The following is a 26,202-nucleotide window of genomic DNA, read 5'->3' on the forward strand; positions in this document are numbered from 1 at the left end:
GCTTAGGACTATGGCTGTGGAAATTCTCTAATTTGGGTTGAAAGTGTTTTCCTCCCAGACTGTTTCTCATTTCCAACTGCCAAGCACCTGAGGGCACTGGCAGCTCAGGATCCCCCAAAAAGTAAATTCTTAACTATGATTATTTGGGCTACCTAGATAGTGTGAATTTGGGCAGGAACTCTGCTCAATGGCTAGCTGATAGTTGTTAATTCTCACGAGAGATGTTTTTTTGCCTTCTATTCAGTGCAAGTAGGTAGAGCATGGCTTAATTTTTAATTTGCCCTTATAATAAGCTGTGCTTTGAGCTCTAGGTTTATAGGTTTATGCTGGGAGTGCAGCCCCCTCATTAAACTCCTCACCTTGGACAAGCCCTCCAGCGCGCTGTGAGTTTGTGAAAGTTGAAGCTCATTGTAAATGCTGACATCAGTGTGAGATTCTCGCTGGCTTCTGCTTTCATGGCTTGAGGCTTCCAAATTCATCTTTCATTCTCTTCCAGTTAATTCATGCATTTTAAAAAGTGGTGTTTTTATTTGTTGGTTTGGTTTGTTTTGCTTTAAGAAAAAGCCCCAAGTCAATACGGCTTTCAACGCATCTTTAAAATACCACAAATAAGTTTGAAAAGTTGTCTGGCATTTTGCTGTTTCTGTAGCTGGACGACCTAGATCTCATTCATGAGCCTGCTCAGAAATATAGATACCATCCCGAAACGTTCTGATATCCTTGTTTTTAACTGTTGTAGCTTGCTGAACCAAAATAGCTGAGTTTGACACAAGTTCAATGTCATTTCCTTCAAGAATTAACTCAGATTTCTGGGCTTGAGATACTGAACAAGCAACACCTGGCCTCATCCAAACCCTGTGGATCTATTTGTCACCCAAGAAATTTCAGATTTTAACCAGGGAACCATTCTCCCGAGTAACGACGTTGATGGGGAAGTGAGCATACCCAGACCTCAGCTTATAATGGAAGCCCAGTGTAACGCCCTTGATTGTGTTCCGTACATGACTACAGAGAGTGTGGATGGTAGCCAGTTCTTTTCTAGGTCCCACCATTTGGAGGACGAAGCCTCTTCTTTTCTTTCCAGGGAGACTGCGTTCTACAGTGATGTGATTGAAGACTCTTTGCAGGGCTCCTCTGGGGCCCATCAGAGTAACAGCACATCAGAGTGATGTCAACATGTTCTGGAACGTTGGCAGTCTATGGCTGAGAAAGGTCTTCATTCTCGCAGTCGATGAGGCAGAGTCAAAAGAGGTTTTCAGTGGTTTTATCTGGTATTTTTAGTTGCCTTTAGTGAGACGATCAATCAGTAAACTCCTCTGCTATATTTGGGCTCCTCTGAAGCCCACCACTTAAAAAAAATTAATACCAATAGTGAAGACTGCTGAACAAATGTATGGATTTTTAACAGCCACATAAAAGCAGTACAAAACCGAGTTAACATAGTTGATACCTGAGTGCACTCCTGTGCACCTGTCCTAGATGTGGGTCAGCTTGGAGAATATCAGTGAAGTCCATGCGGACAGGTGTTTAATAAAGGGAGCTGTGGAATGTCCTTCGGTCAGGTATGTGTCAGCATAGACCCTGGGTATACATCGCTAGTGACTGTTCTCAGTGTTAATCTCAGTTGTTTTATGGAAAGAAGGAAATGGACCCAAACATCACCTAAAGTTAGGCCACACAACAGATGCATTATTCAGTGCATTCTTAAATTCTAGGAAGAGTAAGTCCTCTTGATGGGCATAGTTGACTTTCAGCGTAGAAGTTCCCCGGAGATGAAGCCCCATTGGTAGGGCTGACGCTCCATGGTTCGGATCCATCCTCAGGTTTATGAAAAGTGGCCAAGAGCACTTAGGGCAGATTGCCAGGGTCAGAGTCCAGGCACCCCCACTTAAAAGGTTTTGCTTCTCAACTTCTCTGGGTCTCTGTTTTACTACCGGGAAATGAGACTAATACTAGAAACTACCCCACAGATTTGTTGTACAATGTGTATGAATAAGTGCACATAAGACACCAAGAATAGTGCTGGGAATATATAAACACTCAGTAGATGTTAACTTTAAAAATATAAAACAAAAAAACAAAACAAAACAAAAAACCCCCAAAACCAGAAACTTGGAGCAAAACTCATACTTAGCAAAATCCAAGAATTTCTCCTAAAAGGTGATGTCACACCCATCAGAGAGCGTTGCATTTCTTTACCATTGGTGGTTTCACTGCACTCAGAGTAGTCAAGCAATAAGAAAGGAAAACAGATGCCAGTGGTCAGTCACTTAGTCTGTGGGTCCAGCTAAAGTTCCGCGCGAGTATCTCCTCCATCTAATGCATCAGCAGTGTTTTACTTTCAAGATGGGAGTGTTTACAAGTCTTGTCACATCAGTGAGACGTGAGCCGCCTGATGTCTGATGAGTTAGTTGGGTCCTTCAAAGCCTTTTAATTCTCTGTGGCGGGAAAGCAGTTCAATAAATCATTCTGACAACTTTCCATGATGTCATCACTCAATAGCATCAACATAAACGATGTTTCCATACTCCGCTTTATCTTCTTCCAAATTTCCAATGAACCAGCAAAAGCCCACAAAGAAAGAAAATTCAGTTTTGGTGACTTGCTCTGTGGAGTCATGTAATGAATGTGATTTTTGCCAAGTGCACGGTCCATACTCAAAAAAAAAAAAATGATGTCATGCCAACTCCTGCCAATGGGACTAAACTGCTGAGACCCTTCTGCCGCCATCTTTGCTTTTGTCTGTGGGAGCCCTGTCCATCTGCAGTGAGCTCTGTTGCATGCTTATAGCCACACTCTTTTTAACAACCTCTTCTTGGGAGGTTGAGGTCTGGTTTCGTCAGAAGTCTCTGGTGGACTGTCTTTTGGGACCAGGAGGCCAAAGTGTTTCCCTGGTCTCATGGAGAGAGCCGGGCCTGATAAGTATGGGTCGTGCTTTGAGTTTCTGCACTTTTTGCTTGTTTTTTTTTTTTTTTTTTTTTTTTTTTTTAAGTTAGCATTTGTTGGGCACTTACTCTGTGCCAGGAGCTATTCTAGGTACTTTCCATTGGATTCATTCAACTGGGAAGGCAATAGGAAGCCTAAGCCACATTTGGTTCTTCTCAGTAGGGTAGGGGCAAAGCAAGAGAGGTCCCAGTCACAACCATCATCTTCCTGCAGACACACCTTTGCCTGGCACTTCCTGAAGGCCCCACTGTCCACCCAGCATCTGAGGCGGGGATCTAGAAGGACCTCCTTTCCTTCCCACATTCCATATGCTCTTGGCCCCTCATGGTCTCTCCCTCACTGGCTTACCTCTATTACAGCACTGTTCACATTGATCTGGAACCATCTATCTCCCTGTCCATCTTCCCGTCTGAGGACAGAGATTGTCTTCCATCTCTGAATGCTTGATGCCATAGCAGACCCTCAAAATATGTTCACTGCATAAACAAATAATACTCTATCATTTCTACATAAGAATTTCTCAGGTTAACCAATCTGTCCCCATCCCATTAACCATCCCAGTTGAGGGTCCTGCTCTTTCCCATCAGAACTCTTCAAGTAACCTCCCAACTGATGGTCCTTCTCTCCACGTTGGCTTACCACCCACTTTCCTCATCCTCTCAAGAGGCATTAAACACTGCAGTGCTTCTCTTTGCCCTTGAATAATTCAAGGTCTCATCACGTGTCTCTGTTTCTCCTGAGTTATGTTTGGCCATGCCAAATGGGAGTGTGTGTGTGCTCTGTGTGTGTGTGTGTGTGTGTAGGTTTCAGTGCCTTTGCTCATATGCCTTCTACCTAGGATGCTAGCCCCTTTTCTCTGCCTGCTAATCTCCTGCCCATCCTTTGAGACCCAGTTTGTGAGGGCTTCTTGGACTCTAGAGCTTCCAGCTTCACAAGATTAGATCTCTGGTTGAGCATTTGTTGATTGTCACTGCTTATAGATCAATGTCCCCCTTCCTACCTACTAGACTCTGAGCCCCTTAAGATCCTGAGCTTGGGGGGGTACCTGGGTGGCTCAGATGGTTAAATGCCTGCTTGTGGCTTAGGACATGATCTTCAGGTCCTGGGATTGAGCCCCATGTCAGGCTCCCAGCTCAGCGATGAGTTTGCTTCTCCCTCTCCCTCTGGTGCTCCCCCTGCTTGTGCTCACTCTCTCTCTTTCTCTTTCTCTGTCTCTGTATCTCTCTCTAGTGAATAAATAAAATCTTACAAAAGAAAAAAAAAAGAGACCGAGAGATCCTGGTATCCCTATCTCCTTGGTAAGCTTTAAAAAGATAATGGAGGGGAGCTCCTGGGTGGCTCAGTGGGTTAAAGCCTCTCCTTAGGCTCAGGTCACGATCCCAGGGTCCTGAAATTGAGGCCCGCATGGGGCTCTCTGCTCTGTGGGGAGCCTGCTTCCTCCTCTCTCTCTCTCTGCCTGCTTCTCTGCCTACTTGTGATCTCTGTCTGTCAAATAAATAAATAAATAAAATCTTAAAAAAAAAAAAAAGATAATGGAGGAAGAGCAGGAGGGAGGTGTACATCTGTGTACGGTGAAAACTGCTTTCAGCCCAAAGACCCTGGAGGAAGAGCCCGAGTGGACACCATGGCTGACATGGCTGTGAAGATGGTCCAACTCCCAGAACATGGACTTTGACTCCAGCTTCCCTGCCTCATCTCTCCGTCTATGCCCTCCTCCCTCCCTCTCTCCTTCTCTTTTATTCATTTTCCTTCCCTTCCTTCTTCCTGTTGCTATTTAGCATTAATCCTATATTGCACAAAACAATATTATGGCAATGGTAATGGGAATAAGTGATAATAATAGCGTACCCACAATTCTGCTACCTAAACAAATCTGATTGTTTTCATTTGTCTAGATTCCTTTCCCATCTTTGTATGCGCACATCATTTTCAGAGTTGTAATCATAATGCAGTTTTAATTTTGTAGTCTACTTTTTAACTTAATATCAGAAGCATTTTCCATGCTCCTACATAGTCTTCATAATTATCATTTTAATGGCTGCATAATATTCCGTAGAATAGATATGCCAAGTTTTACTTAACTATTTCCTTTCTGCTGGACAGCTCCAGTTTTTCCCTGTGGCAGAGTGCTGTCATAGCCAGGATCTTTTACTTCTCTTTCTTGTTCCTCCCTGTTCACTCTTCTTCACTTTCTCTCTCTCCATTCTATCTTGTGTCTCCTTCTATCTCCTTGACCATAGCTGTTTTCTAGAACACTAATTTGTCCCCAAGTTGATATGGAGGTCATCTTAGAGGGACCCAGGATTTTGAAAAAAAAAAAAAAAAAAAAGACTACGAATTGGTATTAAATGCTCCTAAGGTTACTTTTGCTATTTTTGTACCCTTAAAACAGTGTAAATGGTTAACCTTCTTGCCCCCAAGGGGTAGGAACACAGGATGGGCAGGACTATGAGAGAAGGCTCAAGCCTATGACAGGGACTCAGTGTTTGTAAGGGAAGGAAAACAGAGACGACCTGAATGTCTATTGATAGGGAAATAGCTAAGGAAATCATGATGTGTCTATGCTCAGAATATTATGTATCATTTAAAGGATTAATAGGGGCACCTGGATAGCTCAGTCAGTTAAGTGTTTGCCTTTGGCTCAGGTCATGATCCCAGGGCCCTGGGATTGAGCTCCACATACCCCACCCTTGCTCAGCTGCTTCTCCCTCTGCCTGCCACTCCCCCTGCTTGTGCTGTCATGTGAGTTCTTTTTCTCTCAATAAATAAATAAAATCTTAAAAAATAAGGATATTGTTGTAGATATGTAGGTACCAGCTTAGGTAGATAAGACTTTTTTTTTTTTTAAGTGAATTTAGTTGCAGAATATTTGTAGTTACAACTTACATTAAAAAAAAAAAAAAACAGCAAAACCCAAACCCACATGATAGTACCTTGTATTTTCTATGGCTACATACAGCTAGGCTGTTATCAGCCTAGCTGGTACCAGTGATCACCTCTCTGTTTAGGAGAAAAAGTGTGAATTTGGGGTGACCAATGGAAGGGAATCAGAGCCTGAACTACAGTGGTTTCATTTTTTGTTTTAATCAAGGAAACTGCATTCACGTGTTGCTTGTGTAACAAAACATTAATTAAATGAATTAAATGTTGCCCCTGTTGTATCTTTCTGCTTGCATTGTACACTGACCAGCCCAGATTCAGGCGCTGTCTGTGAAGAAACGAAACGTTCATAAGAGAATGCTGCTAAATATACAAATGTTCTTTTGGGAAGAGGGGGCTTGTTGCTTCTCCCCCGCCACCCCGCCCCTGCTGGTATGTAGGCTGTTTCAGACGGTACTGGGGGAGCCCGGTGGTGAAGCTCTTCCATCCAGGAGATGACGATGCCACTGATTCAGTCCCTGCCTCTCAGCCAGTGCTCCCCACCCCCATCCCGGCAGGTGGAAGCTGAGGGTTTTGAAGTGTAGTCTCTTGTGCTGAATCCTGGATGGAGGACAACAGATGGGGCCACATAGCCTTGCTGCTCAGACCGAGGGGAACAGGTGGAGGCTCTGCTGGCGATTCATGAGTGGTGCAGGCAGGCGGAGTGCCCAGCTCAAGGCCGGTGACAGCTGGGCAGCACGTGGGCTGGAGAGGGAGCTGGGGCCGGGGGTGCGCTGGGGTGGGTGGGTTCAGCCATGGAGAGGAGGCACGAGAGGGCAGAGGGTAAGGGAGGAAAAGAGGGAGAGTTCCTCTTGCCCACCCCCACCCCCCCGCCCACCAGGGAGATTGGGGCAGGACGGAGGTCAGAGGCCCCAGGCTGACCTGAAGGGCTTCGGGAGCAGCAGGATAAGTGGACATGGTGCGGGAGTCGAGGGTTCCTTTTCTGCCCCTTTGCCTTCCTCCCCCATCCCCAGCTGTCCGCTACCTAGCCCTAAACCCGAGGCATGTGGGCCATTCCAGCAGCTGTGCCAGGCCTTTGGCTGGGTCAGGGCCCAGGCAGGGGAGGGAAGCAGCTGCCACCCCTCCCCTTGCAACCAGGGAGAGGAGCGCAATGAGGTGACCAGGTTGGGAAGTCCTGAACACATGAGAGGACAGTCCATGCTTTTACGCCCCAAACTCCCACCTGCCTACTGCACCCCCCACCCCATCTCTCTTTAGTTAAGTGAAGAATAGGAAAGGTAAGGGAAGGGAACTATGAATATAGTGATAATTATCAGTAACATTTACAGAACACTTACTGTATGCACAGGGCTATTGATTTCATAATTTCTCCCTGTATCCTTCCAACAGCCCACTATGAAAGTATAGTAACTTCCATTTTACAGGTGAGAAAACTGAGGCTTCTTGGCTAAGTAACATTCTCGAAGTCAGACACTAAGAAGGGACAGAAGATTTGATGTCATATTTGTTTGGCACAAGAGACCAAACCCATAACCTTTGAGGAGAAGTGATTGAGCAAAACGCTTACGGAGAGCCAGCACTCCTCCCATTTCCAGAAACAGCAAGAACTGGGATGGGCCTAAATTAGCTTTTTTCATTGTCAGAACGAAGAGCAGTTAGATGAGATAGGGTAGAAGGTAAAGGAAGCTAGAAAATCCTTTTCTCGGGGGTTTTTCTGCAATAGGACAATCTCATCCCTTTGGGCTGGTTTAGGACACCTGGCCTGGAAAAAAGGGAACCAAGCACTTTGGGCGGGGCATCATGAGACAGGCGTCTCCCCATTCCCTCTGCGTGGGCAGAATTGCTGGCTTGCCTAGACCCCAGGCCTCTTGGTCTTATTTTAGAGCTTTCTGTCTGAGCAAGACAGAGCCATGGAGCCGGGGGTGGGGGTGGGGGTCGAGTTTTTGGGGTGGGGCTCGGACTGTGTCTCCCTCTGGCCTGGTGCATTCTGCCCGTGGGACATCCCACCTGACGTGACGCCTGGCGCAGCGCACCTGCGAGTTGCCCTAGCCTGAGCCCAGGTACGGCTTCTTGTCCCAGCCTCAGGAATCCCGCACAGAGCCGGGAGAGCGAGAGGAGCGGGAACGGGCGCAGCCCAGGGCAGCTCCTCGCTCCACGCCCAGACTACCGTCCGGCCAGCAGGGGGAGCCCGAGGCCCAGGCAACAGCCCCGAGCGGGGCGGTTTCTTTTGGTCTCGTTGCTATGGGTCAACGGATCCACCCACCACGCTGAGCCTTAGTTTCCTGGTCTGAGAAATGGGAAATACTTCATCAGCAAAGCTGTGGGAGTTAAATGAGTTTTAGACAATAAAGTGTTGCTAGACTCTCTTCCTATTCTCTTGTACTTTGTTATTCTGGACATTCAGCATTCAGTAAAAGTTTCTTGAGCTCCGCTAGGCGCTAGAAACCCATTTTCAGTCCTGGATGAAGCCTGTCTTAAATTGCGGGTCGCAGACAGAGGTTACAATGGAAAATCTTGGCAACGGGAGGGCTCCTCTGTGCCTCCCCTGCCCCTGACCAGATAGAGTGGATGGCTCCCATAGAGTGGAGGGCATTCCAGCAAGCTCCTGTTTATTCCTCTGGCCTGGAATTTGGGGCTTTGGGGTGGGCCCCTAGAAGATGCACGGAGCCCAGGCCACAGCCCACCCCTCCGCCCTGACTTTAGGAAAATGCACTTACTGCAAAGAGCTTTTCCACACGACCCAGGGCTCTCTGGTGACAGAGCCTTGGGCTCGGGGCAGAACGGCAAGGCAGACGTGAATGGAATAAACCCTGAGCAGCATTCAGAGATCTGCTTAAAATCAGGGTGAGATGAGCTGAGAGAATGGGCTGAAGCCAGGATCTGTGGCCAAGCCTGAGATTTTTCAAAGGTCTCTTGTCTGTTCTTTTCCCAAGAATGTGGCCCCATTTGGATGCTGCTGTGCAACCACGGAGTCAGTGCCTAGTGGTTGGACTCCTGGCTCCCATCCCTGCTGGGCGGAGCTTCCGTCAGCCGATGGATCTCTGTGGAAGCCTGTGTGCGGGCGGGCTTTCCAGCTCTTTCCTTACAAGAAGGCTCAGCTCAGCTTCTCAGCTTCTTCTGCCCTGCCCTCCCCCACCCCCAGGACACAGTCCCCAAAGCACCTGATGAAGAATTCAGCGCGACAAGGTGACTGTTCACACTGGTTATGCTGCTTTTCAAATTCCAGATATTTTGTTCCCTTGGGGGATGTTTTGCAAAGAACCATGGACCTGAATGGGAGACCTGTTTCAATATCAGCCTTTGGTGGTCTCAGGCCTCCCTTTGAGCCTCTGTGTTTTAACCTGTGAAGGGGGATCATGAGAGCTTCTGCAGCAGGCAGCAGGACGATGCCTTGGATAGATGGGACAAAGGTCCAGGCACGTGGTCTGGCCCCTCTTTCTGTCTGTATCTCCCCAAAACAAGTGAAAACACATGTTCACACAGAAACTCATACAGGAATTTCATAGTGGCATTGTTTATAATAACCTCAACGTGGACACCACCCAGATGTCCACCCGCCGATGAGTGGGTCAACACAGTGTGGTACAGACATGGGCTGGAATATTCCTCAGTCCTCAAAAAGAATGCAGTACTGACACATGTACTACACAGGTGAATGCTGAAGACCTTAGGCCAACTGAAAGGAGCCAGCCACAGAGGACTGCATGTATGGTTCCATTCATACGAAGGCTCCAGAAGAGGAAAACCCACAGAGACTGTGAGCAGATTAGTAACTGCCTGGATCTGTGTAGGAGAGGATAGGGGTTGGGCAACGAATGCTAATGAGTGCAAGGGGTTTTTTTTTTTTTTTTTTTTTTGAGGGTGACGAAAGTGTTCTCAAACGATGGTGATGGCTGCACAATTCTGTAATTATGCTGAAACATCATTGAGTTGTACACTTTAAATGGGGGAAATTTATGATAGGTAAGTTAGGGATCAATAAAACTGCTTTAAAAAATGCAACTGGGTGTCCTGAATTTAATCTAGAAACTCTTCTTCTGCCCCTCCTTCTCTCTTTTCTCCAATCTTCCTGGCCCTCTTCTCGTTCTCAGAACATACAGAAGGTTAACAGGTATACTTCTCTTTCTTGAGGGGCAGGGGAACAGTTGGATGTGCAGGAAGGACTAGGCAAGCATCAGGGAATCTGGAATCTACCCTGCCTGACCTACAACAGAAGCCACAGGAGCACCCCTGCCTCGATTTCCCCTTCTGCTCAGTGTGAGGACAGGAAGCTGGGGATCCGTGCCCTTGTATCCCGGAGATGGTGCCTGGGGAATCCAGGAAGGTGGGGAACATGGTAGGATGGGGTGGGCTGTGCGGGCAGCTCTAATGAGTCTGGTACATGGTAGAGCCCACTCGGGGTCTTCCCGGCAGTGGCAGGGTGTAGGGGGATGGCACAGAGGTACATCTTTGGCTGCAGTCCCGGCCACAGAAACCAAAAAATCCATGGCTGGCACCCTGTGGGCTGGGGTCAGGTGTGGATCCAGGCCATGGGCTGCCCTGTGAGGAGTTGCTGGTGAATGGAGAAGGCTGAGTCTTTAATTGGTGCACAGCCTGACTAGGCAAACCGCTGGCTTCGGTCTTGTGTGGGGGTGGGGGTGGGGTGGGGAGTGGGGGAGAGATAGGCTGGGGCAGAAGGCCCAGGGGCCTGCCCTCAACACTCAGTGTGGCGGGGAGGGAGGGGCTTGGAGATGGTGGAGATGTACCTCCAGGTCTGTGAGCATCCAGAGCTCCGTGCCCAGCCGGTTGTCACCAACCACTTCGGAGACTTGACAAGTGGGGTCTGTTCTGGGTTCCTCTTCGCTCTGATTCATTTCTTCCTTGCCCCTGCTTCGCTCCCTCAGGCTGTGCGCATGCTCAGATCTCCCGCCTAAAACCAACCTCTTTGTGACCCCACTCTCCTGCAGCTAACAGTCCATCTTTTATTCTCCTCCCTGCCACTCTCTTTCAAAGCCTTGTCTGCACCCGCACCCCCGCCCCCTTTCCTACCTGCTCCAGCGCTAACTCTGGAGATAGTGCTTCTCCCCCCGCTCCTCCCCCCTCTTGTCACCAAATCCTATCACTTCCCCCTCAGATCCTTCACGGCTGCTCTCCAGGCCCGAACCACTCAGCACCCTTCCTCCCGAAACACCTGCTACCCTGCTCCTCCCTCTGGCTGTTCTTCCCCGTGCGGTGCCATGGGCACAGCCAGCTTCTTTCCAATTTTTCTTCCGCAAGCTCCCCCTGAGCGGTCTCCTCTCTCCCAGAGCTCTGACCTCCCTTGATGGAGGCAACCCAGCTGGAGCTCTGACCGTCTCCTGGGTCATGTCCCCAAGCCTGCACGCCCTTGCGCCTGGATGTCCCCTTAAGCACATCCCAAGCAACCTGTCCTCCCGCGCCCCGCCCCTGAAAGCTGCCTCTCCTGCTTCCTGTCCATCTCGAAGTCTCCAGCACTCCCCAGGAGCCCCAGCTAGAAATCCAAGTCATCGCTCTCCCCGGCTGTTCTGCGTCACTGGCCAAGGAGCCTGGGAGTCCCATGTGACATCTCTCTTGTCCATTTTCTCTGCTCCCACAGCTTCCTCTTAGGTCTGGCTTTTAAAATTTGGCCAAGACAGGTCCTCCTGTTGTACCTCTCCCTCCTGCAATCCACTCCGCTCTGGTCCGCGGAACGGTCTTTCCAAAGCATCTTTCAGATCCTTCCGCCTCCTGCTCAAAAATGCCTGGAGGCTTCCCATCACTAATAGCGCAGGTCCTGATATCTGTCTAGTGATTTACACCCTGAAAAGCACTTTTGAACAAATAAAACAGGTAATGTAATTATTCCTCTTTTTTTTTTTTAAGATTTAATTTATTTTTTTTTGACAGGCAGAGGACACAAGTAGGTGGAGAGGAAGGCAGAGAGAGAGGAGGAAGCAGGCTCCCTGCTGAGCAGAGAGCCCAATGCCGGGCTCAATCCCAGGACCCTGGGATCATGACCTGAGCAGAAGGCAGAGGCTCCAACCCACTGAGCCACCCAGGCGCCCCAGTAATTATTCCACTTTTATGGAAAGAAGGACCAAGCCTTAGAAGGACTAGGTGAGTGGTTGGGGTTCACCTAGTGCTCTGGGGGAGGGGGTGTTTGTGACTGGGGCTGAGGCCTTCTGGATTCAACTGGGTGCATGGCCCATGCGAGTCTTCTCAGCCTCCCCCAGGGGGCCACCAGCAGCATGGCCCTCAGCTATCACCCTGCTGCCCAGCCTGAGGTCAGCACCCTAGCCACAGCCCTGGTCTTGCTCAGAAACACCGCCCCCATGCCAAGCACTTCTCCCCAAACTCAGAGCATCCGGCTCCTCCTCCAAGGCCCCCAGGCCGGGCTGGCCCAGTGAGCTCTCTTCCTTCTCTGTGGCATCTGGAACATACCCCCTGGAGCTCTAGCTAATTCTGAGTAGGTTTGACGCTAGTCCTGTCCTCTGGGTGCCACACTCTGAGCTCTTGGACAGCACCTTGGAACAGTGCCATCTTCATCGTAGGTCCCTAATAAATACTAGTTGTGCAAGCCGATGAATGGACGAGGCGGCTGGAGAGTCTCTTCTCCAGGAGCTCCTTCCAGACCAATGGGTTCAGTGATTCCAATCACCCCCCCCACCTTCACTCATCCTTCCAGGAGTAAAACACAGCACATCTGGGTCAGTCCCAGCTCTGCCAGGTGGCTTCCGTTGAACCTCACCAGGCTTCAGTTGACAATGGCTTTGCTACCTGCCATTAAATGGGATGCTCTATATGGGACGTAATGCACGTCTTTATAAACAGTTGCTGTGTACCTGGCGCACCTTTATTCTCATGGAAGTATGTACCCATTCGATGTTGGTTCTGCCTAGTGTGCTAGCAGTACCTCCTCCCCCCGATGAGCGGGGAAGGCTGTGAACACCAACCGGAGTTTGAAGAGCTGGTGCTCAAGGGGTTCCCTGAGTGATCCATGGGGCCAGGGGCTGGGGCAGGGCTCATTTCTGGATGTCTCCCCCTGGCACCAGGCTCTGTCCCATCTCATGGGTGGGTTTGACCAAGTTTATTGCCCCTCTGGGTCTCGGTTTTCTTATCTATACCACGAACCTGTTGGGTTGAACTTCAGATTTTCAAGTTTTTTAAAGCCCCAGAGCCCATTAAATCTTATATTCAAATAAAATCTCACACCAGGAAGCCACCTGTAAGATTAGTCAGAGCACAGATCCTCTAGCTGAAGTATGGGTGGCTTTGCGAGCCTCCAAGACCTGACCCTCCTTCCCAGCCTTGGGGGGAGGGGCTCTGCCAAGCCCTGAAGGGTCCTCAGCTCCTAGTGCTACTTGCCCACCCCAACGCCACTGGGGAGAGGGCTGCCAGTCACTCTTCTGGGCCTGGCATTTTAAGCTCTTTTTCATCCCTGCTGAAATTCAACAAGACGAGGGCAGAAGGAAGGGGGAGAGCATGGGGAGGAAAGAGCCAGGTTGGAAAGACATCCTGATCCTCGCAGGAGGCATGGATATTGCTCAAACCGGTGTTCCCCACCTGATTGGAGCTTTCTGGAAATCATGGGGGAGACTTCAGTTTTCTTATCTCTCTATCCCCAGGGCTCAGCTCACTTTCTGATACAAAAGAGGGGTGCAATAAATGTTTGTTGAATAGGGTAAAAGAATGAATGAATGAACAAAGGAACAATGAGGCTGACAAAGACATGAAAGTGACATCCTCCTTCAGGAACAGCTCTGCGCTGTCTGGAGGAACTTGGACTAACTAGCCCCGACCCAACCCATGCATCCCTTGCCCTCACGAGCATACAGGCACGCCGGGGATACTCAGGCCGCACTGAAGCTCCTTCCCCAGCATCTCCCCAACAGGAGCCTCTGACCTGGGAGAGGGGAGAAGAGATGAGGAGGCAGAGAGACCTACATTCCATATCTGAAGAGGGAGGGAACTTGGGGGAAGTCACCACAGGGCCTTGGAAGTGGGCTCCCCAGGGGAAAGGCCAGGGGCTTCCCAGCCATCCAGAAATCCTCCCTCTCCAACCTGCCCACCCTGGTGCCGCCCTCCTCCCCCTTCTCCTTGCGCACATACCATACCGCCGGGAACAATGTTGAGAAACACCAGAGGGACCAAAATAACCTCCTGCCTGCTGGAAAGGGAAAGCGACACATCTTAAAACCTCATCCAGTCCCCCAGGCTTCTCTGGAGGCCTTGCTACCCCATCCTTGCTACCCTGCCCCGTCCCTGGGAATGGCTTCCCTCCTTGGATAGGCCCTCCCTTGTCTAGTTTGGAGAATTCTAGGAAGGGGGGCATGGATGTTTGCCCCTCAGGAGTGCTACACTTCAGCCCTCCGTCTTCTCTCTACACCCCTGCGTCAGCACAGAGACTGCACGGGGGAGGGGCCTGGAGAAGCCCAGGTGGAAGGAAAGAGGAGGATCAAGAGGTAAAGGGGAGAGGGGAGGAATGTAGGCCCTGGGAGCATTTAGACTCACTGTGATATTATGTTACTCTCAGAGCCGCATGCTAAATAGAAGCTTTTCATTGGGTCCCTTTAGGGGCCCCCAAATCGGGTCCCTGTGGGATTTAGCACAACTAGCCACACCGAGCAATTTCTAGAATTCTGCACTCCCCTACTCCTTCCACTGCCGACACTACCCCACCACCTGGTGCTGCCTACTTGCCGTGTGGAGAAAATTTCTGTGCTAGCCACTCTCCATAAGTCAGCTCACAAAGCCCTCGCAATTGCGGTGAGGTGGTATTTATATGCCCATTTTATGGATGAGAAAACCAAGACTCAGCTGTTCAAGTCGGGGGAAAGCATGGAGGGTCATGCACGAGTAGACCCCATAGGGAGGGTCGTCCCGTCTGATGGTCCTGGACATACTTTGAAAGCCAGAAGAGTTTTTGGCTCAATGTAAATTCTGGATATCTTGTTCGACGTGTTGCGCCTATACTTTCCGACACGGTCGTTTTCCCACTATAGACCTCCAACGACCCCCTTCCCCTGCCACAAAACTCTCTTCCTCTTAGTCCTGGAATCTGCTCCAGATGGAGTAGCAAGGACTCACAGTGTTTCTAGGTGGAAAGCCACAGCACCCATGGTCTCCACCTTGGCTACGTTTCCCACCTTGGAATGAACTAACCAGCTTTTGGAGCTGGAGAGGATGAAAGATGTCAGTTGTCTAAGCTGGCCAATGGCTAAACGGAAGCCAAGGGAGGAAACATGATTTGCCTGGACCACGCATCCAGGGAGTGGCCGAGTAAGGCCTAGAAGTCAGCTTTCAGCTCTTGTGACTCTTAATTAAGTGCTCTTTTCACGTCACCAAACGGCTTTGATGTCCAGGAGTGTTGTGTTGGCCATAGACACTCCCACACTCCCTCCTGCCCAGAAGACTCTGAGGAGATGGTGTGTTTTTTCCCAGAACAACTCTCTGGGCCATCGCTGACTGGGCCAGCTCAGTTCTCAAACAGGCCAGTCTAATCCCCCAGGAGGCCTGGCCCCGGAACAGGCAGAGGTTGAGGGAGGAAGGGAGGGAGGGAGAAGAAAGAGGAAAGCAGGGAAGAGGGTTTGGGTTCATTTTACCTAGAACTGAAGAAAAACAAACGATCTACAGGTATTACACAAACATAGCCACTACATATCAACCACCCACAGTAGGAAGAATAGGGGGTGGGCTCAGGTGCCCTCCAGAGCAGAAGATGCTAGAAGGTTGGATAGGGTGATTCAATCCCCTCCCCGCTCCCCCGCTCCCCCCGCCCCCCAGGCTGGACCTGCCTGGGTCTTGGGGGGGGGGGGCAGAGGTTTTCTATCAGCTACATGAGTGAAAATCAGGGGGCTGAGTGAAAATCAAAAGACAGCCTTGATCCCAAAAGAACTTGGGCCAAGACAAGGGTTCAAGGCAGGGGGACAGACACACAGGTTGGCATGTTCACGTGGCATGGGGAGTAAGCAGAATGTCGGGATGTCATTGGGAGTGTTGAGGAAGTCTGCAGAGGAATCGGAGGGAAAGGAAGGGAAAAGAAAGTGGGTACTACCCCCTTTCTCCAGCTGGGCTCTGGGTAAGACTGCAATTTGACTGCCCAAGGCACAGATTCCTTGCTCTCCCTGAAGGCAGAAATGGAAGTGATCTTTCCCCAAGCTCAGTTTCTTCCACCTCCCCCAGGAAGACTCAACCTGCCCTTACCTCCTTCAGGCTGCTCAGCTTCCAGCCCCAGCCCATCCCCACTGTGCTTCAGCCAGACCACTCCCCCCCTCCACAGAAGCCTTATGCTCACCCTCCTCTGGGCAGAACATTTTTCTGGAGATCCGGAGACCCAACAAGGGGGTGGTGCCCATAGGGGCCGGGGTGTTGGCCGGATGGCACTGATTCTCTTTGCCTGACAGCCCGACTCTCTTTGCCCTCCCAAGCCTTTTTCCAATGTTCACGAACAAGGATTTCTTAGGTCAGAGTCTCGGCAAGACACAGTGTTCTGGGTGAGGGTCTGCCCCCAGGTGGCCCTCGGTGGGTCCCAGTAGGCCTCCTAAACTGTAACTGCACCAGGAGGCAGCCAAGGGAGGGATCAGGATGGGGCACAGTGTGGAGAGCACTGTGACAGGAGTCAGGAGTCTCCAGCCTGGTTTCTGACTCTCACCCCCTTGGGATTTTGCTGTACGATCTGGCAGAAGTCCCCTCCTTCCCCGAGTCTGCTTCTTTATCTATAACATGAAGGGATTGGACTGGATACCTTTTGGCTTAGGTATTGTGTCACGAAGAGGGAGGAGGAGGAGGAAAGAAAAGGGGCACAAGAGGGAGTGACAGTGGCAGAGATCATCTTAGGAAGAGAGGTCACTCCTCTCAGTCCCAGTGCCCTCATTTGTAATAGGTGAACAAGCAGTTCTAAAAGATAGAGGAGAAAGGAATATAATGACTCAGGACAGAGCCTACAAAGTAATGTGCTGTGGAAGGACGTTAGTTTCTGAGAATAGGCAGGGGCTGGCTTCATGGGAGAGCAGGGTTTCAGCAGTGAGGGGTAGGAGCGTGTGTGCGGGGGGTGGGGTGGGGTGGGGGGGGTGGGGGGGTGGGGGTGGGGGGTGGGGTGGGGGGGTGGGGGGGTGGGGGGGTGTGGGGGTGGGGGGGTGGAGGGTAGGGGCTGCTTCTAGCTGACAGCTGGGAGGAGGTCCTGGTGGTGGTGGGGGGAGCCCTGCAGGTGAGAGGCCAGGCCGCTGCCAGGTGCAGGGGTCCCCTGAGGCCAGACCGGGGCTCCGGGCATCTCGCATTGAGAAGCGAGCCAGTGAACACACGGAGGCTTCCCGTCTGTCCACTCCTGAGTCTGGATTCACACACCAGACCCTGCGAAAAGCTCACATTTTCCCAGCTTTTCTCACCCAGAATCACTTCCTTTGTTTAGAGGAGGGGGTGGGGGAGGAGACGGAGGGCGAGGAGGGAGGGGCCCGCGGGTGCTGCCGCCGCCCCCGCCCCCTCCCGGTGTGCGGAGCCGGGTTGTCACTCAGCTCCCGAGCCGGGGGCGACGGAGGCGCCGGCGCCCGAGTGGAGTCCCAGCCAGCGACCATCCCCCTGGACCTGACAGGCTGGCCCTGGATGGTGCAGGCATCCCCGGAGCGGGCGGCTGCCGAAGGCGTCGAGCGGGGAGGGCGCTCGGACACAGCCCTTCAGGTGGCTAGGAGCTCTGCTAGCCCTGGTGACCTTGGGTAAGTCTGTGCCTCGCCTCCGTGGCTCCGCAATGAGGATGCAGGAGAGGGCCGAGAGGGGCGACCAGAACGCCCTTTGGGGCAGGAGCGGGGGAGAGTCGCTGGCCTGGGAGGGTCCCTGGAGCGGGACCAGATGCTGCTGAGAGGTGGGAGCCAGCCGCGGCTGGGGTGGGTGGCGCCAGGCACGTGTGCGCACCGGCGGGCAAAGGGGCGTCTGCGCCGCGATCTGCGGCTGGGCTCGGTCGGTCCTCCAGCCCCGCGCCTGCCAGCCCCGTCCCAGGTGCGACATAGGGGTGCTACCTCTTTAAAAGCGCCGGGGGCTGAGCCTCCGCCACACCATGTGATTGCTTGAAAGGCCGGGCTGGGAGAGCTGCGGCGGGAGCCCGAGGACGATGAGCCGCCGTTCGCGGTGCCTAGAGCCCAGCCCTGCCCGGCGCGGCCCGGCAGCACTGCGCGCCGCCAGGTGCCCAGAACTTTGGGCACTGCCTCCGGGACCCCCTGGTGGCCAGCGGGCGGGATGGTGAGCTCCTTGTGGCCTCTTCTGCGGGCTGGGTGGGCAGAGCCAGGCACAGGGACCCCCGTGGGGGGTGTGTGCCAGCCGGGAGCTGCCTCACACCTGATAAAAAAGCTAATGGAGGAGTGAGCACTGCTATTTTAAGTTTTTGAATGGAACCTCTGGGGATGATAAAGAGAGGGGACAAAGATTAGGCAGAAAAAGGGCCAGGGAGGGTTCCCTCCAGCCTGGGCAGGCACTCTATGTATATGCCACTTGGGGTAACACTCCAGAGGACAGCGGAGTTTCTTAGCTGGTGGGGCTCCCCCTGCAGCTCCCAGGCAGGCCTCCCCACCCCAGGCTTCTGTGACCACAGGTGCCTGCCTCCAGACCTTCGGTGCCTGGCTGCTGATGTGCCTGGCCTGCGCCTGCCATGCCGCCCTCCATCTCGGCCTTCCAGGCCGCCTACATTGGCATCGAGGTGCTCATCGCCCTGGTCTCTGTGCCCGGGAACGTGCTGGTGATCTGGGCAGTGAAGGTGAACCAGGCTCTGCGGGATGCCACCTTCTGCTTCATCGTCTCGCTGGCGGTGGCTGATGTGGCCGTGGGCGCTCTGGTCATTCCACTCGCCATCCTCATCAACATTGGGCCACGGACCTACTTCCACACCTGCCTCATGGTCGCCTGCCCTGTCCTCATCCTCACCCAGAGCTCCATCCTGGCCCTGTTGGCAATCGCCGTGGACCGCTACCTCCGGGTCAAGATCCCCCTCCGGTGAGTCCAGAGCCGCTGAAGGGACCCGTGGTGCCCCACCCTGCGCCCGAGGCTGGGTGGCTTGAGAGAGGATAAAAGGTAGAGCAGAAGACCCCATGGAAGCCACTGAGTCCCTGGGCCATTGTGCCCCAGCCCTCACTCTGCCTTCCTATCCCCTCTACAGTGCTGAGCCTCAGTGGAAGTGGGGGTGGGGAGGGGGCTGAGTAGTGGGAGGAATTTGAACCTGGGAGTGCCCAGGACCCCAGAGCCGAGGCTGCTGCTGCTTCTCCTGAGCTGCTTCTCCTGTGTGGCCAGGGAAGCCCAGGCTGCCTGTCCAGCCTGGGGTGGGGGATTGGAGGGGGCCACCAAGACAATCACAGTGAGCACTGGGTGGGAATAAACCAAGCTCCCATGTGGGGATGGGGAAGGGTCCAAGCAGATGGCTAGAGTGGGGTGAAGGTGTCAGGATGGTGACCTCCCAGGGACAAGAGAGCTGCTGCTCCAGCTAGAGACCCCTACAGGCTTCCTGAACACACTCTTTAGCTCTCGTGTTTCTGGCTCTGTGGCAGCCAGCTCCACCCTCCTCGGCTGTCCCGTGGAAGCCTAGCGGTCTGATCACCTCTGACCAACTTCCACTCACGGGATCTCGGTTGCAGGCAGGAGTGGGGGGAGATGCTGGTGCCTGGTCTTGAAGCCCCCATTCTGTGGCTAAGCTCTGTGTGACTTTGCCGGTCACTGCTGAAGAGCTGATGCTGGGTCCAGGCAGTGCCAGGGTGGGTGGCCTGAGAGTGGCGGTCCTCAGGCAGGCGTCCCATCCACGCTGGGGCCTGCCAGGCCGCAATCTCGTCACCAGGCAGTGCCTGGGCTACCAAGTGCCAGTGAATGCCTGGGCTCACGGCCAGTCTCTTGCCAGCCCCACTGGGACACTCTCGGGAGGCCCGCTGGTCACCAACAGATTCCCTTTCTACCGGGTCTGGTCTGGTCACCAACAGATTCCCTTTCTACTGGGGAGCTCCGGCCAGCTCTGGCACCTGCCATCCCCAGAGTAGCTTCCATAGCTGGGACACGGGGCTTCTGGCCTCACTTGGCAACTTCCCCGGGCAGGCCTAGGCGCCCACATTTCTCCCGGGTGTGTTACATTTGCGCACGTTTACCTTTTCAAAGCTTTTCTTCGTGCAACATTTTTTCCCCTAGCCTCCTCACGAGCCTCTAAGGGAGGTGGAGTAGGAGCTGGTAAAGGAGAAACTTTGGAAAGACCCAGGGGGTCTCCTGAAGCCGGGTGGGAGCACAGCCTAGATTCCACTGCCCACCTTCCTTCTTGACTCTCCCTGGCCCCGCGCCGATATGATACGCCAGTCCCCATGCCCTGTGTACCTCCCTCACAGCCTCCCTGTTCCCAGGGGAGGTGGGTGAAAACTGCTGCTCAGGGGACAGGGGGAGGGAGAGAAGGAGGCCTTGGAGCCACCCGTGGGCGTGGCTGTGGAGGTGCCTTCCTGCTGCCATTCGTCCCAGGCCGTGGCTGGGCTGTGCAGAGGAAGCCAGTCTCAGCCCATTAGGGCCGCCTGGGCCTCCCAGCCGGGCCATTCTAGCAAAGTGTTGCCACATTAGGAAACTCACTCAGATATGCAGATGTAGGAGGGCTGCTCGAGAAATCTTGTTTGCTGAGCGGGTGCCAAGGTGAACCCAAGGCCTGATCCTGATGTGACAGAGGTCACAAGCCTGCAGAATGTGCCCGACTCGCCCTGTGGGAGTGGGGGTGGGGGTGGCTGAGGCGGCAGGACCGCAGGCTCCGTCTTCCAGGAGGCAGCTGTGGTTGCTCCTTGCTCCAGCCTCCAGGAGCTGGGAGTCTTGGGGAGTTGCCTTTTGAGGGCCAAGGCAGGGGGGTGCCTAGAGACAAAGAATACAGGCCTGGGCTCAAATCCTTGCTGTGAGTTCCTAGCTGTGTGCCCTTGGGGAAGCCACTTTTTCACCTTGTGAAGCTTCAATTTCCTCATCTACAAAAGGGTACATTAGTAAAAGTACCTTCTTTGGGCACCTGGGTGGCACAGTTGGTGAAGCATCTGCCTTCGGCTCAGGTCATGATCAGAGAGTCCTGGGATCGAGCCCCCGCTGTCCTGCTTGTGCTCGCTCATTAGTAAATAAATAAACTCCTTAAAACTATAAAATGATAAACATCATTTAAAAAATAGTAGTACCTTCTTCCTAAAATGATGGGAAGAAGATAATAAACTCCTACATATGAAACACTTAGCATGATATGATGCACTTAGTATTACCTACAAGCCATAAGCGGTATGTTTATGTGTGTAGCTTTATTAACATTATTAACATCTGGCTCAAAGTGGGTGTGAACAAGCCAGCCCGGGCGCCGCACCCCACGCACACTTGCACACTCCTGCAGCCACGCACATGCCCTCCCGCCAACATGCGCATGTGCGCACACACACACCACGCACACGCACACGCACGCCGCATTTCCAGGGAGGTTTCAAAATACTGCTACGTTATACTTATACATGTCTCTTCCTCCTTGGTGGCTTGCCAGTGTGTTCAAGGCAGTGACCTGAGCAGCCGGTGCATGTTGTCCATTTCTGCAAATTCTCCAGAACGCCTAGCTCAGTGTCTGGCACAAGGCAGACACTCAGTAAATGTCGATTGAGTTGGATGAGTTTTCAGAGCTAACCGGCTTGAGCCTCCATCAGGCCTTCCAGATGTCTGACCTCTAACCTCCTTGCTGGGAACCTCCCCTGCATTCTCCTTCAGGGATCTGACCATAGCTGCCCCGACAGCTCAGGCCGTTCCTTTGGAGCCACGCCCCAGCAGTGCCTGGGAGGTCCTGCTGCTGGACAGGAGTCCCCTCAGGGAGAGAAAGGCAGCTGGGGTCTAGCTCCTAAGGCCAGGATCCTGGAGCCTGGGTTGATGGGCTGGGTCACTCCAGACCATGCCCCATCCCTTCCCTGTCCCCCTATAGGAGAAAGAGGATGAGTTAGAGTCAGCAGTCTGCTGGGCCTGGGAGAATATCTCTCAGCCGAAGGTCCCCCTGCACTGGGCTTGCTGCCCTGATGAGCCAGACGGAGGCAGATGCCGCGGACACTGGGGAGTACTAGTGCCTGAGCGCTGGGGAGGCTTCTGTGGGGTGGCTGGGTGACAGAAGTGAGCCTGGGCCCCTCACCAAGCAAAGTGTGGTTTGGTCAGCCAACCACAAATTTTATTTCATTCCATTTGGCACAACGCCAAGAGAGAAAAAAGCTTCACATCACATAGTATGATCGAGTTACCAAAAAAAAAAAAAAAAAAAAAAAAAAAAAGAAAGAAAGAAAGAAAGAAAGAAAGAAGAGCGAGCTCAAACTGTTGATTCATCAATAACGTGTGGTCATTTTCATGTGTTTTGTATCTTTTTTGCATAGCACCTCTGCATGCCTGGTAATCCAAACCCTGTTCCCCCAGAGCTCCTACTTCTAGGGAATCTCCAGTGTTTATCCACCACCCCTCACCCTGAATTTCTTTGGCGGCCCTGTGACTCCAGGGGGCTGGTTATGGGGTGGGGTGCCAACAGGGGGCTCCCCGACCAAAGCCCTGTCTGTGGGAAGGAGCCCTGAGCCAGGGCTGTCTCTGGCCAGAGAGGCTGGGGTGGCGTGAAAGGGTGGTAGGCTTCTGGGAGTCAGAAAACCTTGAGTTTGAGCCTTGCTCTGTTACTACCTAGCTGTGCATCCTTGGCTGAAATATTCAACCTCTCTGAGCCCCACCCTCACCTCATCCGTTAGGTGATGGGACTAGATCTGAGGCCTCTGAGCATCCTTTCAACTCTAACTCTATGGTTCTTCCTTATCGCCACTCGGGCTGGTGTGGTGCTGAGATCATGCAAGGGGTGTGTTGGGTTGTATTTTCTAGTTCCCAGGGGTTCTGAGTCAGGCACAGTGCTACGTGTTTTTGTTTGTTTGTTTGTTTGTTTTTTACATGGTTCATCGTATTTAGTGTTCTGGCCTCTCACTCGCAGACAGCATTGCTATCCCCATTCTGTAGACATTTCTGTAGATACACTGAAGTCTGAGGGCCAGGGGAGTTCAGTGATTTGCCCAAACATCTTGTCAGGAGCAGAGACAGGATTTGAATCTGGGCTTGTCTAACAGACGTCTCTGAGCGGTGGGCCTGCAGGTATCTTGAATCAGACCCACAAAGCTGTGGGATTTATGGAGGACTTTCCTCAAGGCTGCCAGTGGGGTGATTTTTCTCCTCTGATCTTTGCCAGTGGACTCTGCACTCAGCTCGGCCGTGCTGGGTGCCTCCCTCTCAGATTTCCTCACCTTCCCTCCAGTGGGCAGTGGAGCCCCAGGCCAGCCTACCTCTGTCCATAGCTGGAGGCCTGCCCAACTGGGCCGCTGACCCCGGAGAGCCCAGCAGAAAGTGCTGGAGGCCAGCATGCTGGGGCAGGGGAGAAATCTGGTAGATTAGGACCCGTTTGCTGTTAGGAATCAAGTCAGCCTTTCCCACAGTGGTGAGCCTGGGTCTTTTTTGATAACCAGAGTGTCTCCTGTGCTAGTACTCCAGGAGTTAGCGCTGCTTGGAAGCAGGGGAATGGCCATGATGCCTTCTAGAGAAGCCTTTGGCCAAGGGTCATGGGGTGGAATCTTGGAGGCCGTGCCCTGACACTTGATATTTATTTCTCAGCATGAATGGAATCCATGCTCATGGAGAAAATGTTGAGAAATGTAGGGAAGAAGAAAGATGGTAAAGTCACCAGTAATTCTACCACCTACAGATAACTAGTGTTAACATTTTGGTGTTCCAGAAAATCTTTCCACATGTATCTCCATATATATCTGTATCTCTAAATATATATATATAGAGAGAGAGAGAGATAGATAGATAAAAATATAATTTTACATGGTGGAGAGCATGTGTGGCTCTCTATCCCACTTTATTTACTTGCTGTATTGTAAGTATTTCCCTATGTCAATAAGAGCCGTTTTGTAAGAATTTTATGAGGGTAAAATATTGGATTGTCCTTTCATTCATCTTGTAGGTTTCAGCTAACACAGTCCCTCCTCCGGGAGGATGTCTCTGCCCCCCTCTCCCCCTGGACCGGGCCAGTCTCCTCTATTAAGTACTCAGGCTGCCTCTACTTCTCCCCGGTCGCTCATGGTCTAGGTGGTTTTCCCGAGCTTGCTAAACAGCAAGAGGGCCAGGACCCCATCTGTGTATGTATCCCTTGTGCCTGGCCCAGAGTAGGCATGCCAGACACATGTTTTGAATAAATGAAGTTTATGTTTTATTTATTCATTCTTACATTTTTGGCTGTTTGGATTGTTACTGATTTTGTATTATTGCAATTAACTCTACAAGGGTGCTCACAATTCCCATCATTTGTGCGGTCAGGGCCAAGTCCAGAGCCCTGGGTGTGCATCAGGAATTTTAAATGGGGTTAAATATTTCCCGTCTTTACTCCACCTCTCCCCACTCCTCCGGCCCACCTCCACGGACACTGTGGATCCCCAGAGTGTGTCTGGTACTCCTCTGCCCATTTGCTCTTCCGGGCTAGGCAGGGCAGGACTGGCGAGCCCGGCTGCCTTCTCATTGCCTCGTCTCTATTCCCGGAGGCCTGGACATCCTGTTTCTTTGCCTCTTGGTGAGGAGAGCAGTCCCCTGGGGAGAGGCTCGGAACGTGGCACTTCCTAGTTGGCCCTATTTGGCAGGGTGGGTACAGAGCAGAGAGGAAGGAGGATGGAGACATCCTTGGGCTACATGAATTACCTCTTCAGCCTCAGCCTCCTTGCTCCAGACCAGAGGAGGCTGCCAGCTGCTGTAGAACAAAGAAGAGGCTGGTGGGTCGTGGTGGGATGGGGGAGGAAGAGGAGGCGGGGGGGAGGGGAGGCCTTGGCACTCAAGCGGCCTTGGAGATACTGGCTTAGGGGTAGGCAGGGATTTTGAGGCAGCTGGCAAAGGCCTTCTGTGAGCCCAGAGAAGAGGAGAAGAGGCACCTTCTCCTGCATTGCTCCTCACCCTGGGGGTTTTACCCCTAGTAGAGGCAGAAGGTCAGAGAGATGGTGACTTCCACAGACCTATTTCATAAACTGACATTGAACCCCTGCTGTGTCCCAGGCACTTTGCAGGCTTTGCACCTGCAGACACAAAGATGAGCGGGCTGGTCCGGGCTCTGCTCCATCTGGAGGCTCTTAGCCACTGTCGACATTGTGGATTCCTGCAGGGCAAGGTGGCCAAGGACAAACTCCCAACCTGCCTGTGGTGGGACTGGGGGTATCGGGAGAGACTCCCTTGAGAAGATGCCATCTGAGCCGAACCTTAGAGGAGAGGGGCTACGCCGGGCAGCCATCAGAACATTCACACAGAGGAAATACTTAGAGCAAAGGTCCTAGGGAAGGAATGTACCTGAAGGGTTTGGGGACCGGCAAGGAGGTCTGCGCAGCTGGGGTGGAGTGAGACAGCTGGAGAATGGTCCAAGACAGGACTGGAGAGATAATGATCTCCTGGCTTGGAGGCTGCTGGAAGGACACTGGCTTTTATTCCGAGGGAGATGGGAGCCATTGCAGGGTTTAAAGCAAAGAAGCCACATGATTTGACTTAGGTTTTAAAGGCTTCTTCTACTGCTGTGTTGAGAAGGCACTGTACGGGAAAGCAGGGGTCTCATTACTGCAGTAATGGCTCGAGGGAAGAGGGAAGTGGCCTGAATCAGAATGGCGCCCAGCAGGTGGTGAAAAGTGGTTCATTCTGGCTGTGCATTTTCAAATTTTACTTTTTATTGAGGTAAAACGTTTATATAGTGAAATGCTTAAGTCTTAAGCGTATAGCTTGATACACTCTTGCATGTAGGTGTATCTATGTAGCCAGCACCCCATCAGTATTTGCAACCTTTTCAGCACTCCGGAAGGTTCCCTTGGGTCCCTCCCATATCCTCGGAAAGGTCACCGCTATTCTGACCTTCCTTCCCATGGACTCATTTTGCCTGATCTTGAACTTCTACAAAGGGAATCCAGTAGTATGTTCTCATTTGTGTCTGGCTTCTGAAGCTTAAAATTACATCTGAGATTCATCACTGTTATTGAACAAAACAGTAGGGCTTTTTCTGTTGTTTGTTGGATGGCTTGTGGTTTTTCTTCTCATTGCTAGAATTCCATTGTATGAATGTACGATGATTTGTTCACATTCTGGATGTATTTTGAAGAGCCAAGGAATTTGCTTATGGACTAGATGTTTGATGGGGGAGAAAGAAGAGTCAAGCATGACCAGACTTTCAGTCCTAAGTCACTGGCAGGATGACATTATCTGAGGTGGGAAGGGCTGCTGGGCGGTACAGGTTTTGTGAGAAATGGGGTTCAGATTCAGACACATTGAGTTTGGGGTGTCTGTCGAATAGCTCTGGAATGTTGAGCGGGAGGTTGGATGTATATGCAAGGATGGAGTTCGGATGAGAGATGCAGGCTGGGGATA

General features: G+C 52.1%; 1 protein-coding gene and 1 pseudogene across 2 annotated transcripts in view; one reads left to right on the forward strand and one right to left on the reverse strand.

Moving 5' to 3' along the window:
• Positions 1-665: 665 nt before the first annotated feature.
• On the reverse strand, positions 666-16,041 carry LOC131814457 (large ribosomal subunit protein uL6-like; annotated as a pseudogene).
• Positions 16,042-17,292: 1,251 nt separating this feature from the next.
• ADORA1 (adenosine A1 receptor) overlaps positions 17,293-26,202 on the forward strand; it is a 31,400-nt gene continuing 22,490 nt past the window's right edge. Inside the window, exons 1-2 of one of the 2 annotated variants that reach the window (XM_059146798.1) lie at positions 17,293-17,510; positions 18,380-18,777. In XM_059146798.1, the coding sequence (XP_059002781.1) occupies positions 18,437-18,777 (341 nt within the window). In that variant the 5' untranslated portion in view covers positions 17,293-17,510; positions 18,380-18,436. Of the gene's footprint in view, positions 17,511-17,725; positions 18,031-18,379; positions 18,778-26,202 lie in introns of those variants that run through there. The other variant, XM_059146797.1, reaches the window with a different exon arrangement.

This window comes from Mustela lutreola, chromosome 14, assembly GCF_030435805.1.
Source record: "Mustela lutreola isolate mMusLut2 chromosome 14, mMusLut2.pri, whole genome shotgun sequence".
In the NCBI taxonomy this organism is placed as follows: domain Eukaryota; kingdom Metazoa; phylum Chordata; class Mammalia; order Carnivora; family Mustelidae; genus Mustela; species Mustela lutreola.